Genomic DNA, 17,039 nt, shown 5'->3' on the forward strand with positions numbered 1-17,039 from the left:
ATATATATATCTGGCTGCAGATTTCCACAACAGCCGTGGAAGGCCTGAAGACAGGTACAACATTTTTGACATCATGACTTAACAATGTCTAGGTCACCCCTGAATATTTTTTGGACAACGCCAACCCAAATTTATAATTTTTCTCAGATTAGGACTACCCCTCTGTCACTCGTATATCACCATTGCGCATAAACACTTTTACTGGCACTACATTTGGGCTTCAGGTTATCATGTGCTACTTCATTCAACATTAAAACAAACATACCGTGCTGTTCGGGCTCCCGGGTGAAACCAGGATATCCTGCATCACCATTAACCATCAGTGTCTCGCTAACAATCCCCATGTCGCATTTCAGTTTATTGGAGAAAGGCATTGTACAGTGTGTACAGGAGCTTCCGTTACAATAAAAAGGCAACGTAAAAACCAAAGTGTAATATATGTTGGAACCTCATACATCCATGTTTATACTGCTAGAGACCACCAGGCTACAAACGTAACGACGGTAATTAAATGCACGGTAACTGCCCTTTGGTAAAAATCTTGTTATGCTTACTAATGACTCTTGAATTAGGCGGATCAAATTATGCAGCAAGGAAAACTAAATGCTACTAAGAAAGGTCCAAGTGCGAATGTAGATGCGTCTATTAATATATAATAGTCTGTGCTTCTTCAGCACAAGTGATGCTTTCATTAAAGTCACGTTCCGCTAACAAGTGTTGTGCTGTAATGAAAGCGCTAGCATACACACACACACACACACACACACACATATACACATACAGAATATAAATATATAGCTTCATATCTATAGAGCTGGTTAACATATGGCATGCACTTAGAATTAATAAATAACATAATTAAGAAAAATAAAATAGGATTTATATATCCATTTTTAGATATTAAAACAATATTCTCGGCACAAACCCACTTACTGACTTACAACTGAGATGGCAAATTACGAGACAGCGCATTACCGGAATAACCACAGATCTTCAGTGTACATTCCAGAGGAGCCAGGGTTAAAGAGACAGGTGTCTGCAAACACAGGGCCATAAGAGACGGGGACAGGTATAACAGGGAGGGCAGGTGCTGTCTCTTCCTCTCTCCCTCACTCTGGGCAAGACGAATTAGCTAAAGTGGATGGCTGGGATTGTGCTTGTTTACAGAGACACCTCGAGCCGCTTAAAGAGGCTTCTAAATCTGTGTTTAATGTGCAAACCTGCAGCTTTCTGGCCCTGCCTTTGTCAGGGAGCCAGGGCGCTTCATCCCTTTGTATGTCTTCTCCAATTAAGATTAAAGTGAGCCCTATTCTCAGCTCATCCCTCTCTCTCCAGATAAAACCTCTGAGCTCCAGCCAGCAGTGCACCTTGAGTCTTATCACCTCCTAATCTCATCCTTCCTACAGATAACAGGCACTTTCTGCTCACACAACCGTTTTCCTGGTGTTATATAGAACATCCTCAACACTAATGTACTCACAGTTCACGTAGGAACTAATCCAGCATTTACTTCTGCATCTTGAGACAAAAGGCCCACGAGCTGCTATGCAGAGGATAGGTGTGAGTACTGTAGTGCAGGGTCACTAGAAATTGCTATAAAATAACTATTCCTATCATTCACAAACATAAATACACACATTTACGCTTATTTCGATATTTCAGCTAAAGTTGTAAGATAATGGTGGAGATGTTTTACATCACAAAGCAGACTTGTCAGTAATCGAAAGGGGTGTACACACGGTGAGATTTTGGCAGGAGATTTTGACTAGTCAAAATCTCCTAGAAGGTTAGCCAAAATTGTCTAGCATAGATTGCTTAGTATAGATTGGCTGTGCAGGCAATTTTGACTAGATCATAGACCAGGACAGGCCAACCTGTGGATCTCCAGATGTTGTGAGACTACAAATCCCAGCATGCCTTGCCACAGTTTTAACACTCCCGTACAGCAAAACTGTGGCAAGGCATGATGGGATTTGTAGTTTGACAGCATCTGGAATGCCACAGGTTGGCCAGGCCTGTCATAGACTATCATTGGTTAGACAAAGTCAAAATCTCCAGTGCATCTAGCCAAAATCTCTCTCAAAATTGCTTAGTCAAAAATGTCCATTAGCCAAAATCTCGCCGTGTGTACACCCCTTAAAGCGGTGTACACACGGTGAGATATTGACTAATGGCCAATTTTGACTAAGCGATTTTGTCTAAAGGGCCCCTTACATTGAACGATATATATCTCTGATGCAGAATTTCCCTGAACTCCCCCTGGACCTTGCCGGGAGTGATTGCATCCAATTTGGTCCAATAAATTGTATGAGATTTATTTGTCCAATTGCATGTGTACTATACTTTCTGCAATGTATCGCATACTATATATCGCATGCGCCAAAAGCACTCCATTTTCCACCCGATTACATCCGATTCCAACAAATCACAGGTGCGGTCCGACCAACGTAGAGGCTCCTGTCCGACTCTCACGGGACCGTGCATCGGATCGGATCGAAAACATAAATGATGTGGCACTGTTCAGACGATATATCGGCCCTTAACATCGAAATTGGCCAAAATCGAGTGAAAACATTTTAATGTAAGGGGGCCTTAATTTGTTATTATTTATTAACAGTTTCGGTACTCTTTACCTAGAACGCGATTTTTTACCCCCGACGCCCGCGATGATAATCGCGGGCGTCGGGGGTAAAAAATCGCGGGCATCGCGGCCATCGCATGCACATAAAAAATGCCCGCGATTTTCCCATAGGGATCAATGTTAAAAGTCAGATTGGACGCGATTTTAGTGTTAAATGCGTCAATGCCCGCGATTTTTACATAGGAAACAATGTTAATTGGGCCACAGAGCCCTAATAGTCCCCCTGAAGTCTTAAATGGCCCCCACAATTTTTAACGCCACCCCACGATCAACGTGAACCCGAAGCGTGGCGAGCGCAGCGAGCCCACGAGGGGCGGCGGTACGCGTCCTCCGACCTTTTCATACCCCCACTATCCACGTCGGCGTGGAGTTGAGAATAGAATAGTATTGTCTAGCATAGATTGCTTAGTATAGATTGACTGTGCAGGCAAGGCAATTTTGGCGAGCCACCGAGCCCGAAGCGTGGCGAGCGCAGCGAGCCCCGCGAGGGGACGCGGATACCTTCACAGTTATACGCGTCCCCTCGCGGGCTTCACAGGTGTCCGTGGCGACGCGGACACCTGTGAAGCTCGCAAGGGGACGCGTTTACCTGTGAAGGTATCCGCGTCCCCTCGCGGGGCTCGCTGCGCTCGCCACGCTTCGGGCTCGGTGGCTCGCCAAAATTGCCTTGATTGCACAGTCAATCTATACTAAGCAATCTATGCTAGACAATATGGACTAAGCAGGAGAAAAATAGGGAGATTTTGGCTAACCTTCTAGGAGATTTTGACTATCTACTCAAAATCTCCTGCCCAAATCTCACAGTGTGTACATCCCTTAAGGGACATTGGAGCCACTATGTACTCAGGTATGTGTATACATCTACCCTCTACATCCTCCATTTAAGTGAAGCTGCTTTACTGGACATATGGGGGAAATTTAATAGGATGAGAGATTTGGTAAGAAATCTCCAGGTTTTTTTAAAGCGGCAATCATTTACACGTCAAAACCAGTTTGATTCTGAAGTGTAAATGATTGCCGCTTTAAAAAAACTGGAGATTTCTTTCCAAATCTCTCACTTTTAGAGCCTTTTTTTTTTTTTACTTATGAGTACCAGCTAGATGGTTGGCATGAGGGCAGACAGATTTATAGTTAGGAGGGTACAGTCTAGAAGGTGGCCGTACACATCGAGAATCCTTCCAGTATCTTTAATCAGATAAAATGGATATCACAGGTACAGTTGTGCCCGTAGAATTACCATAAGTGTCTTTCGGGATAGAAATAATCCAACACTGGAATATTGCAGTTCCCACCCCTCTTACTTTCTCCAATATCTGAGTAGACCATTTATTATGACAGCTGTTGAAGCTTCCAATAATACAAATAAATGATGCGTTTCATCAGTCGTAGTCCAACTTCATCAGACAGGAAACTGCGCTGTACTGCAGTGTGGTGCTGCATGGTCCATTCATGACCATTCTATTAAATGGAGTGTTTTATTAATAGAGAAGCATGGATAGCCCATGCAGGACCACACGTGTGCCTATGAGATACCTATCTCCATACCTGCAAATCCAGCTAACATTCTCCATACATGATGGTAAAAAAAAAGCATTATTAGTACTCTGCATTGCAACATCGCTGTCAGGTGCAAATCTGCATCCTTTAGCTAGATTTGCTTCTATGGAAAAGGACTTTATTCTGGAAGATATACTCTGATGTACTTGTAGCTATTATAATGCTACACCCTAGTATAAGTAAGGACATCAAGCAAACCATGAATTAAAGAAATATAGAAAAATTACCTATTAATTATATAGGTTTAACTTATTATGGACATACAGTGTGAGATTCAGAGATGTGCAGTGAGTATGACACTGTATGGTATTGCCTCGTTGATGAGCTTCCTACTTATCTTGCCAACAAGATACATCATTAATCTGACACTGAATAAATAGATACACCAGTTGTACCATAGGACAGTGTACCAGCCCTATGTAGGCACAGAATGCCGGTCAGAACAAGGCCGCCAGTACAAGTGCCGCTGCATCTTTAGTTGCAATTGTTGTTGGCAACAGGCTCATTCCTAACTATCCACAAGCTCTTCCCCCAGTTATCTTTCATGGACAGCCAATAAAATTGCAGCTCTCTGAAACTACATTTGTTCTGCATCTCCCAGTGGAAGCTATCAGGACACTTGCACAGAACAGAAACATCAGCAACTTGCGTCCAAAATCAGTGCTACGTCCACCTCTCAATCAGGCGTCAGACTCCAGGCATAACTGTGCAGAAATCAGGGTATCAGACCCATTCTGATTATGGATAGACCGAGCATTCTCACGGTACACTGTGCGTATGCAAGAGGGCCCCTGCAAACGAAGCCAGTGATGGCTAGCCATCGCAAGGTAATAACTAGCCAGCAGGCGTTAGTAGGCGGCACCCCACACAGGAGGGCCAGGCCAACAAGAGGGAGAGATGCAGACGTGGGTACACTAGCTCCGAGGCACTAATTAACCATGGATCTATCGCACAACCGATTCAGTGATTCCGCGCACTGCGCCCAGGAGCTACATCGCCAGACAAGGAATTTAATTCCTCCCTTTGTTTTAATCACCAATTGCCCTCCTAATTTTTACACCTCCTCCCTTCCTCCAATCCTACTACAAGCAGTGATCTATGTTTACAGACATATAATTTGGGGAAAAGGGGTGTAATCGCCCCATTAAAACAAGATTCTCCATATCACCTTGTTATTATTCCATATTATCTGTATTATAGTCGGACCATTAAAGTGTAAGCTCTATAGAACAGATGAAGCCTACTTCTCTCCTCTGGCTTTGTTACAGCAGTGTCAGAGGTAAATGAGTAATATCAGCCCGTCCCCGGCATCTGAATAGGAAGGGGATACACATCTCAATCACCCTCCGGCTCTCACACTGGCTCCAAGACAGATCAATATAGCAATTAGATGTTATCAGTGCGCGCGGCTTCTCCTGCTTCCCTCTGGCCTTCCTCCCTCCCCCCACTACAAACTCGCAGCCTTTATGCCCACATCTCATAGTGCTAATGTCACTTGGATATCTGGGTTTAAGACCTCTGTGCGACTTTGTGCAGCAGTCCGTAAAGAACCGATATATAGGGAGAAAAAGAAATAAAATGTAGCCGCTTGCATGAACACACACATCCTTACTGTCAGCATTTGGAAGTGCACACTCCTATTAACTCAGGCACAACCACAGACCTGCTTGTAATAAAGTCAGTCTGCAACTATGGTGATATCAACATTATTAATAATAACAACATAAAAAAAAAAAAACACAGGACGCGTGATACTGCCTTCAGTCAGGTATAGCTTCTACTATTATACTGCTTTCACATTGCAGCAATGGGTAATGACACGGTATTCTTAAATGGGACTTTAAAACGGGTCTGAGCCTTGAGACCTTTCACATTGCAGGTGAAACCGTTTTAAAAATCATTTAATGCCATTCAACCCGTTTAACCCCCAAGGGACACGTTTCAAGCCATTGAAATAGAGCTGTTCAAACTGCCAAAAAAACGGCTTTAAAACGTGTAGGACTCTGCTTTTTAACCGTGTTGAAATACCGGTTAACTTTAACCGGTAAATCAACTCTGGCACCTTCACATTGCAGCCTTAAACGTTTTAAAATGGAAAAAAAAATGGCAATATACCATTTTAAAAGTGCGATATGAAAGGGGTATAAAACTACTACAGCAGTGGTTCTCAAACTCTAATCTAGACACCCTAACAGTGCATATTAAATGTAACCATCTGTGCTTAAGCATGGACACCCGGAAAGGCCCACACACACTGATAGCAGCTCACTTTTAACAACTGAGACGCTTTCAGCTCAATAGCTTCCCAGTGTGTACGGCCCGGCGATAAGCAGTGAGTGTCGATACGGAACGCTGCTGCGCGCTCCCACATCATCACTGGCCGCCGCTCATATGCTGGTATTACCAGCAGATGAACGACGGGGTGGATGGCTTTTCATAGCATGCTGCAGTGGAAAGCCATCCACCCCCGCAAAAATAGATTGGAGGGGAGAAAATCGCTCAGTGTGTATGCACTTCTAAAGTGTCTTCAGGACCGAGGGGTAGATGTATGAAGCAGTGATAAGGGAGGAGAAGTGAGCCAGTGTAGGAGTGGCCCATGGCAACCAATCAGCTGCTCTGTATAACTTTATTGTAGGGATGGCCATCAACCATCGATGATTTGAAATCATCAATGGTTTATGGCCGATGTTGAATACTTTTGCCATCGATGTAGGAGAACCAGACTATGTCCCTACATCGATGGCAAAATAGAACAGATGTTGTTTCTTTTTTTTTCAGGGTGCCGTTACATGGAGCATAGCTCCAGCCCCGACACCATGAAGCCCCGCCCCCAAAGTTCCGGGGGCGGGGTTTACATACTTCCAATATTGGCACTGTGCTACATGTCTAGTCCATTTTTCGCTATGACAGGGAGACTCCCACACCCAAAGTCCACTTGTCATAGTATAATCTTGCCCCGGCTGTCTATTACAATGGCTGGCAGATGATGGGCGGGATGTTCTTACATCCGCAGCCCAGCTCCGCCCCCCCTTCGCCGCTCATCGCATACATAATTATCGCATATGCTCTAACATAAAACTAAAACTTGACCAGCCAATATAAAAACCAAGTTATGCAAAATTCAGAATAGAAATATCCTGTTAACTAGAGCCTTATAGCCGTGATGTCATCGCTTATGTCATCACTTCGATCACATGCCTTCTTTTGAAAGTGCTCTGTGAGAGAATACATATTTTAAGAAATGTTGTAATTGCCCGTAAAAGGGAAAGGATGTAAATCACCGAGAGGGAAATTTACTAAGATGGGAATTCTATTTCACGTGGGATGTTGCCATGGGCAACCAATAAGAATCTACTTATTTAAGTTTCACCCTGAGAGTTGCAGGACTTGTAGAACATTGCTAGGCATGAGGATCCATGCAGTCCTGGAACTGCTCAGCAGCTGCTAATATCCTTATATTTTATAACAGTATATAGCAGAGGGTACGTTATTCCCATTATATTTCAGGATACATTTTCCGGAGAGCTGGGAGGAATGTACGGGTAATACAGAATCAGTCTGCAAGTTAATTACATCAATCTATCACACGGTTGCTGCAGCCTCAGCAGTTTAAATGAGGTCGAGCTGTCCTGACACTAACTGGAGGTCTGTGCGCTTATGGAAAGGCCCCGGAATAGGGTCCGGTAAATACGATCTCTCACTGTAAGAGTCAGGACGTGTGCTATTTACGGAGGCTATTTTTATACAAATAATACATGTGGGCCTATTGTTCCTTTTCTGTAAGACTGACATTATCCAAAATAGATCTCCAAAAGATAGTCCAGTCTCCTCTACCAAACCATGGGGATTATTTTGGTTCACTCTTTCTGACAAATTCCTTCTTAGATGGAAAAAGCCATGTGCACTGCAGGGGGGCAGATGTAACTTGTGCAGAGAGAATTAGATTTGGGTGAGTTATTTTGTTTCTGTGCAGGGTAAATACTTTCTGCTTTATTTTTACACTGCAATATAGATCTCACTTTGAAGTAAAACCCCACCCAAATCTAACTCTCTCTGCACAAGTAACATCTGCCCCACCTGCAGTGCACATGGTTTTGTCCATCTAAGAAGGATTTTGTCAGAAAGCGTGAACCAAAATAACCCCCCATATGACCATTCACTCTACAATCCCATTATATCCCCCCTTCCTGTCCAACAGCCCTGATCGGTGCCAATATCTTTTCCTACAGTTTTAAAGTTTTAATGCTATCATCTATCATTTTAATAACAAGTAGTAAATATTTAAGTGATCATCGATGCTTCAAATTTCCTTGTTCACGGACTAAACACTACAAACCTAGAAAGGTGGGCAAAAAAAAAAATGTCACCAGTTGCTTTAGTTACAGCCATTACCCATATGGGTGTAATATCAGGCAATTCAGGTACCTTCCTATGCCACATAAGCTCAGGGAGTACACACATGGAGAGAATCAGTGATGTCCTTACCGGTGGATGAGAAGCTCAGCTGATGACTGTTTCTCTTACTCTGGTTCTCTGGCATTACGAGTTGGTGGCTGTGGTGAAGGTTCGAGATGATGCTGGAGAGTTCGGTTTCACGGCTGTAAACCGGAAATGAAAAAAAAACATCAGAAAGGAAACGCAAACACGGATGATATTTTTTCTGTGCAACCCCTGGTAAACCTGTGTGTATGCTACGAAGTAGGATGGTAACATTTGTATAATTATTTATTTCTTTTAAAACACCTTTAATGTTTTACAAAAATGAAAAAAAAATGTAACCGTGTCTCCGAATTTGAGCGGTGAACACTACTGGGTTTGGAATAGGTCATTAAAAAGTTGTAAACTTGTTGAGTTGACTTGGTTTATCTTACTCGTACCGCACTTTACCTGGCACATACAGCATAAAACGGGACTAAACTTTTATGTTCTATTTAACACAAAACCTGGAATAATACAGGCGGGAATGATGTAATCTAGTGCGTGTGCTCACTGGCGGAGATTAGCCACCTCTACCACGGCGGTTATATTACACGTCATGTACTATAATGCTGAGAGCACAGAGAACAGACAACAAGCTATAAAAAACAGCATCTGTCATACATAAAAATAACACAGTAGTCAAGTATTCAGCCCATTTAAAATGACCAATTAGACGATTCCATGGTAAATCTTCAATGCGATAAAGCTGAAATTTATCAAAATGTTTGTTCCTATTTAGATATGGGAAGTAAAATCTTTGCTATAACAGTACAACAATGAAAATATTATATTGGCAGCGCACTATTTAACAGTATAGGTTTCAAGTCGAGGTAAAAGGTAGTGTAAAACACAACCCCAAGCCCGGTCCATCCAATAAATACAAGTATTACATTTAATGCATACAATTCTATAAGGATAATAGTGCAATAATCCTATATTATTAGTATTAAGTTATAGTCATTCCTATGTGAAAAGTCATGCAGCCAAATCACATACACATCCATGTATACCAAGGAATGTGTGTACAACGTGTGGAACATGATTACCACCCTGTAATTCTGCAAGGCTCCAGTATCTCGCCGTCGCGTCCCAGCATGGCTGGAGAAGTGAAGTAAATTTAATGAGCACCAATTAAAACCGGCAAAGAACAACGTCTATCAATTGCTTTGGGATCACTGGTTGGAGAGCGGTAAATCATTATTATTTCTGTAGGGTTATCAGGCATGACAAGGAGAATCATTCCCCTTCCAGTAATTACAGATCTAATATTTCATGGTAAGGGACGCTGGGAACGGCCTCTTATCCCCTCCGTAGTTTGAAGTCCTGAAATGACTTTGTAGCTGCCAAGTGTTTATGGTAAAAGGCTCTGCAAATCTCTCTGCTTGCTGGATGAGGGAGCAGAGGCAGCCCATGCATACAGTACATACTGTATTGCGACGGGCTCCACTAGAACAAACTTCAAAACTTTTCCAAAGCTCAGTCATGTATGTAAAAGGAATTTGCAAACTGAGATCAGCCTGACAGACGCTTAAGAGTAATTAATACCGATCCATTTTATGTATGTAACTATAAAGATCATCGATGATTTAAAAAAGGATTTCAGATTGCTGACCTCGGGCACTTGGCTTATGAAGGGTTAACTGAATGAACCATAAAGGCATACAACCGTACACGGCAACCCTCTAGAAGCCACGGGGGTACTCACATGATTTGGGAACCCCATCTTTGTCGCTGCAACACACAGCACATGGTCTGCATGGGTGGAGGCAGGAGACCTGGTTTCAAACTGTACTCTGGTCCCCCAGAATCTGCACTCTGAGCTGCACACAAGCCAGACAGGGCCCTTTAAATCACTTATGCTAAGCCCCCCAGCTATTGGCACAAAGAATCCCTCCAGCACCAAGGCCAGCGCTGTGACCAGAACAGTGATAATCTGTGTATAAGACCCCCCTTAATTGGATCAGGCTGTCTTCACATTACCAGCATTTTGGGTTTGTCTGGCTATGGATTTCTGGCGGATAAAACAACAGACTTGAAATGATCTGTTATTTCCCTCACCCCCCACATCACACACCTGCCCTTTTAAATAAGTACCAATTGATATCCTCTATTTAAACAGACATCGTCGCCAACTGTACCAGCATGTAGATTAGTAGTGGGAGGGATAGGAGTCTCTATAGACAGTGCCCAGCATTTTAATCCCTCTTGGGTGCAATCCTCTCCCAGCACTGCCAGAGTGCACCGTATTATGTAAATATTGCTGGTTTGTAAGCAGTTTACGAGGCGATTACCAGTTCTGTGTGTGTATAATCTCATGGATCATAGGGTAGAAGACTGGTCCAGAGGTCGAATGGAGATTAATGTTACCTTCAGCAGGAAGATGTAAGGGAGGGGTACTGAAATGTATCCTTATGGGAAATATAAAGGAGATGCTGCACAGGGTTCTCCCATACTTGTATATCGCTGGCAGCACATGGCACCATACCACAGTGCTGGCTGGTAATAACTATTTCCAGCACACAGTGCACCTGTTCCACTGACTGTAGACAATGTGCTCGTAGTGCCCAGTTACTATATTCACTTTTGTTTCGGATAAGGATGGTTCATCGTTTTTAATTTAGATCCGTTTCTCATTTTCCTATATAGTACCCGTTTCCGAAATTATATATTTACATACACTATTTTGGATACACTAACAGTAGCCAATAGTCTGATCTAACATAACAATATAATGTACAAATATAATATTCTAAATGTTATGTTATTTTTTTCATCTGCAACCAGAACCAGCAATGGGTACCCCCTGTATAGAAATACTGTATGTTTAACAAAAGCATAAATGCATCCTTTTATATAATCGTTCCTATGGCAATGCTGAATAAATATGCACCAATAACCTATAAAACTGTGGAGGCAGTGCCTTATAGCGCGGAACTAATATTACTAGGTGTGCCTGTTCTAGGGGTGGACACAATTTTGTCAAATCTCAGAGCCAACTTAGATGTCTAGGACTACTGTCCCCAACCAAAATATATTAAAGTTTGTATTGACCAAGATACCTCTTTAATACTGAGCGATGCTAGAACCCCTCGCCCCCTGTGTGTATGCACTTGCCAATGCCGGCACCCCGCCACCGCCAATATTGGTGCTGGCGGGGACTTGATAAGTGTGTATGAGGCTTTACTAGCATCATCAGTCATACCAGACAATAGGATCTCCTACTCTTGCAGTCTCTTCATTGACAGCTGGAATCAGGCATCCATGAGAAGAAGAGTTTGGCGAACCTGAGATCCGCAGTGGTAAATTTTAAACTGGCCAGTCACGACAGAAAGAGCGTTCTCAAACTTTATCCACCAATTCAGAAACGGGGTGGGTCCTCCTTCATTACTGTCTATGGCTCGGAATTAAACAGAACATAGCAAGACCTAGTTACCCGGATTGAAATCTTAATTTCCATGGCAACCTGGCGCTCTGTATTTCGAGCCCTGGCCAATTCATTTACCATGTACTAGTGACGTCACTCTGGCTCAAAGCTAAGTTGCACTGCTAAGCTATATGCGCCAATTCCTCTACTGGTCTTTTTTAGCACGCTGCAATATTGTAATGTCTCGTTGAAAATTGGTTTCTCCTACAATTGCAGTTTACTGTAAAGCCCAGAAAATTTGCAGGGTACAAGCAGTACAAAATCCAATCTGCTAGGCCACTAGAGCTACACCCTATGGACTGTTCTGTAGTCTCATCAATATTTCTCAGTTTAGTTTAATTTACCTATACAAATAATCATGAATGAGGAGATATTTGGGTATTGGGGGTTGCGTAATGAGAATCGGTGTCCTGGAAAAGCGCACATGGAAGAGATGCAAACTCTGAAACCTCTGTGGTTGTGGGGTATACAAATCTTGGTCAGGGAAAGGACTGATTCAGAGTTGCACATAGTAGGAGTATACCATGGTCTATATTTGGTGCAAATTCAAAATTATAGTGATGATTTCTACATCACAAGCCGGTGGATGGGGAAGGTGTGGCCAAAATTGAATACAGATGGATTTTTGTATTTAATTCTATACATGCAATACAGCTGAAATGCGTACAATAATGTATCAGGCCGTTGGCATCTACCACCAAAAAAACTGACCTATAATGGGGATTTGTCAAATCGTGGAAGCGTTTAACAAGGCACCCACCTCCCCCCCCCCCCCCCCCTCAACGCATACCTTCATTAGCCTGTGCCCGTTGGAGTGTGTTGGGTGGAAACGTCATCTAGCGGGAGACTACTCAAAGCATCTTAAGGACATCTTTTAAACCTGCAGGGTGCCTGGTGGTCATGCTGGCCAGCACTGCAGCAGCTAAACTAGGTACAGGTTGGAAAACAGCCCGCTGCTACCCAAATGCGGAGGTAGCAAGGGTGCGGTCCAAACAGTACTTCAACATGCATGGCGGCATCAGCCACACTGTCTTCCGAACAGCCTTGGAGATAAACTAGCAACCAATCAGCTTCTGTCATTTATCAAGCACAGCCTTCAAAATGGCAACTATAAGCTGATTGGTTGATATTTTATCTCCACGGCTGTAAGACAAATCCGCTTGCGCATGTCCACTGATGGAGAAATTATTCGATGGTCGAATTATTTCTCCTGGGCTCACAAATAAAAGTTGGTGGAGACTGAGTTTTATTTGCGTGTGCAGGGACGAAGACAGGACAGGCAGCTGACGTCATGACAACAATCATCTGCCCCCCCCCCCTTCTGCCTAGCACCCTAACCTGTAAGACGCTAGGCACACGTTCCGCTTATTCATTAAGGTGACCAAAATCTCCAACCATACATCAAATGAGTGGACCTAAATCACCTAGTTCAGTACATTACCTAATGTACGTCTGACGTCAATACAAATGCCATCCATCCCATAAACCACTCAATATCATTTCACACATGTGGAACGTGAGACTTCAATGTGTCTCAGTTCTTGAGAAACGGTCTAGGATACAAATTTGTTATGCGTAAACAAAATGTAAGCTCTTCAGACAAAACGCTGAATTCTTAAAAACGTCCATGTGACTGTCAATGAATAATAGTGAAGGGAACCTGACAATAACAAGTTTCCCGAAGCTGCTAGGGATAAGCACGGCTACAGTTTATCTGCTTTGGCAGCAGGTGGGTTAAGGAGGGATTGTTCAGCATGGCTTTTCTGGCTAGCAGAACCCTTGTCAGCTATATAATCCCTCTTCCCGCCTGATGCACTGCTTCCGAGACCCTGCCGTAGGCTGCTAGAATAGGCTGATACCTCCTAATGAGCTCCCGTCACCTCTCCGCTGTCCCCCTCTACCGCTTCCCTCTTCCTATCCTTCTTATCCCCCTGCCCCCCCTTCCCGCTCACAATCTCACGTCCCACGGGAATCTGCTAATTAGCTCATTAGAATTCAGCGAGCGAGGTGGGGGGGGGGGGGGGGGGGAGAGTAATAAATAAATAAATGCAGGCGCAGCTGTAAATCCTATCTTTAATGCTCTTCACTTAATGATAAAATCTCCGGATCTCCTCTTCCTTTCACACAGTCCACCTTGTATTCTCCACTTAGGATGGGAAGGTCTGCAGGGGACCATTCAAATGTAACCTCTAATACACATGAGAACTTTGACCTTGTATCGCAGAGTCTTTATTTCAATGCCAAACTAATTAGCGTCCCAAATGTAAATGGAGAAGATTCCAAATCTCTCTGGCGCGCTCCGAGATGGTAGAGAAATTGCTATGGTCACAGTCCTTCAGGATTTCACGGAGACCTACACCGCTATTTAATTACAGTATATGGAAAAAAGTGGTTTTTATATATGTAATCGTCCATTTGTCAGGTAGAAATATAGCTCCTACAAAAGCACCTGTCATCTGCGCCACATACAAGCAGCCATTCTGCGGAGTCCAATGGTATCACGGGATACCATCAACAACCATTTACACATGGTGAGACTTTTCCTTCGATTTGACTATAATGTTTTTTTGCAACATTTGATGCAGATTTAAGAGGAGATTGTTAACGGGGTTTTTACCACATTTTGGGATGCTGTAAGCATCCCCCGCCGGGTTACCGCGACGGGGGGGGGGGGGGGGGGGGGGGGGGCATCGCCAGAAAAATTTGGAAATGCCCCATAGAAGCCTATGGGCTTCTACCGCGACCCACCGCCACCCCAAGACAGAGGTTTTACCAGAGGGAACAGGTCCTGCGCACAGGCTTACACTCTGTAGGATACTAGTGAATTGTTAAATTACAATTGTCAAAGGAAATATTAGATCTGCAGCACGACATACACAAGCAGGCCATACAATATGAAGGGAAGAAATTACTTTACATATAGGGTCTATTTTTTAACTGCAATAAAGATATCAGTTTGAAGTACAAACCCCACCCAAATCTAACTCTCTGCACATGTTACAATCTGCCCCACCAGCAGTGCACATGGTATTGTCCATTAGAGAGAGAATTTGCTTTTGCAAGAGAACCTGTACAGCAGAAGAATGAACACCCCCCCCCCCCCCCACAATAGCAGGGGAGACTTCCCGAGCACTGAAGAAGTTAATGATAACCAGTCAGACCTGTGCTTTGAGCTTAAAGGATGGATGGCAGAGAGAGTTTGTATACATCCTTCGCCACCTGTTGTCAGTATCCAAGTTTTTGGTTGGTTGGTCTGAACGGTGATACAACATGGCATCAATATGGGTGCACCCGGGAACTATGCAGTGACTATTCAGCCACCTGAATATGTGATTTGGGGGTGGCAGAATCTCTTTTTCAAAACCAGATGTCTGACACCATAATCTTCCTGACAGAAGCCACACATCGCTTTCCTGTGCTGTTGGGGGCACCATGCACCTTCCATTGCCAAATTCGGTAACTTACTGCTGTTCGTTTCCCTCCTCACATCATGTCGCTGACCCCTTTCAATGCAGTCACAACTTCACTTACACCATTACACAAGTGGGCCAGTCACTTCCCTGCTGCTGTGCCCAATCTGATTGGATAATGAACAGGGTACGCAAGAGCTGGAATGTTGACAGAATACATTACAGTTGATAGGCCCCAGCCAAGCACATCCTTATAGGCTGACTTCAAAATAACAGCAACAGACTTCCGAGTCTGTAGATGTTAACGAGCCAATGATGAAGCCTGTAAGTCTGGGACTATACGCAGGTTTCCAGGTGTGGATTATTAGATAGACAGTACCTCGCTTGGCACAATTTACCATTCTCAGTTGTAATCCATGTGGATGGTAACCATAGGTTTCCAACGCTATGTATTGTATACATACTAGTTGTGTTCTGTTCTAATCCACTTCGCATACTTTCCAAATTAACCCAGTTACTGACTTCCAAAACGCCACAAATAATACCCCTTTTACACCGCCGAAAAATCCGGGTCACCTGCGGGTCAGACCCGGATCATCGGCGGTGTAAATGGGGTGTATCCGTGTCCATTTACACGGGTCCTCTACCCAGGTCAAGACCTGGGTAGAACCCGGATAGGACCCATGTAAATGGCGGTGTAAATGGTCCACAGCGTGCAGCGCTGGGGATGATGTGCGCCACTGCTGCGGGAGGAGGGGGGTCCCTGCGGCTGCTGAGGGGAGGAGGGGTACCTGTTCTGTCAGGTATAGTCACAAAACAACCTGTGTGTGTATCCACACCTGTTCTGGTGTGGAATGTCAGGCACTCGCCTAATTAAGTCCAATTGGTTTAATAAAATCCAAAGGTAGTGAAGTTTTATTCAACTATCCAGTTAGTCATATTATCACAGGTAGTCATAGAATGTGCCCCGACGTTTCGGTCCTGAGTAGACGGACCTTTCTATTAGAAAAAGAGCAGCTCCAGGTACCACGGGTTTTTCCATCCCGATCTCCGATGACTGACAGTCTCTTTTTCTAAAAAGCTCCTTGAGAAAGGTCCGTCTACTCAGGACCGAAACGTTATTATTATTAGGCGAGTGCCTGACATTCCACACCAGAACAGGTGTGGATACACCCCGGACTATTATCTGGACACACGCACACCACATGTATCCCTTGTCTGGCACCCCACAGTGTATATATATGAAAATTGAGTGTGAGTGCGGTCCACACACGGATCTATATATATATATATATATATATATATATATATATATATATATATATATATATATATATATATATATATATAAATAATAAAACCTGACCATCTCTCATCCTAACCTGTTTACGCTCACCTTTCCACCTTCTGTGTTACCCCTGTCTGTCTAACCCTCCCCTTTAGAATGTAAGCTCTCACGGGCAGGGCCCTCTCTCCTCATGTGCCTTTCTTAGAATATATAAACGGGATGCGGTCATTTGGTCTACTG

At 43.6% G+C, this 17,039-nt stretch overlaps 1 protein-coding gene across 3 annotated transcripts in view; it reads right to left on the minus strand.

The window, feature by feature from the left end:
• The window catches only part of SAMD11 (sterile alpha motif domain containing 11), a 160,307-nt gene that overhangs the window by 49,837 nt on the left and 93,431 nt on the right, over positions 1–17,039 (minus strand). For all 3 annotated transcript variants that reach the window (XM_083163284.1, XM_083163283.1, XM_083163285.1), the window contains exon 5: positions 8,684–8,796. In XM_083163284.1, the coding sequence (XP_083019410.1) occupies positions 8,684–8,796 (113 nt within the window). The remainder of the gene's footprint in view (positions 1–8,683; positions 8,797–17,039) is intronic.

Source organism: Crinia signifera, chromosome 19, assembly GCF_055691185.1.
Source record: "Crinia signifera chromosome 19, ASM5569118v1, whole genome shotgun sequence".
In the NCBI taxonomy this organism is placed as follows: Eukaryota; Metazoa; Chordata; class Amphibia; order Anura; family Myobatrachidae; genus Crinia; species Crinia signifera.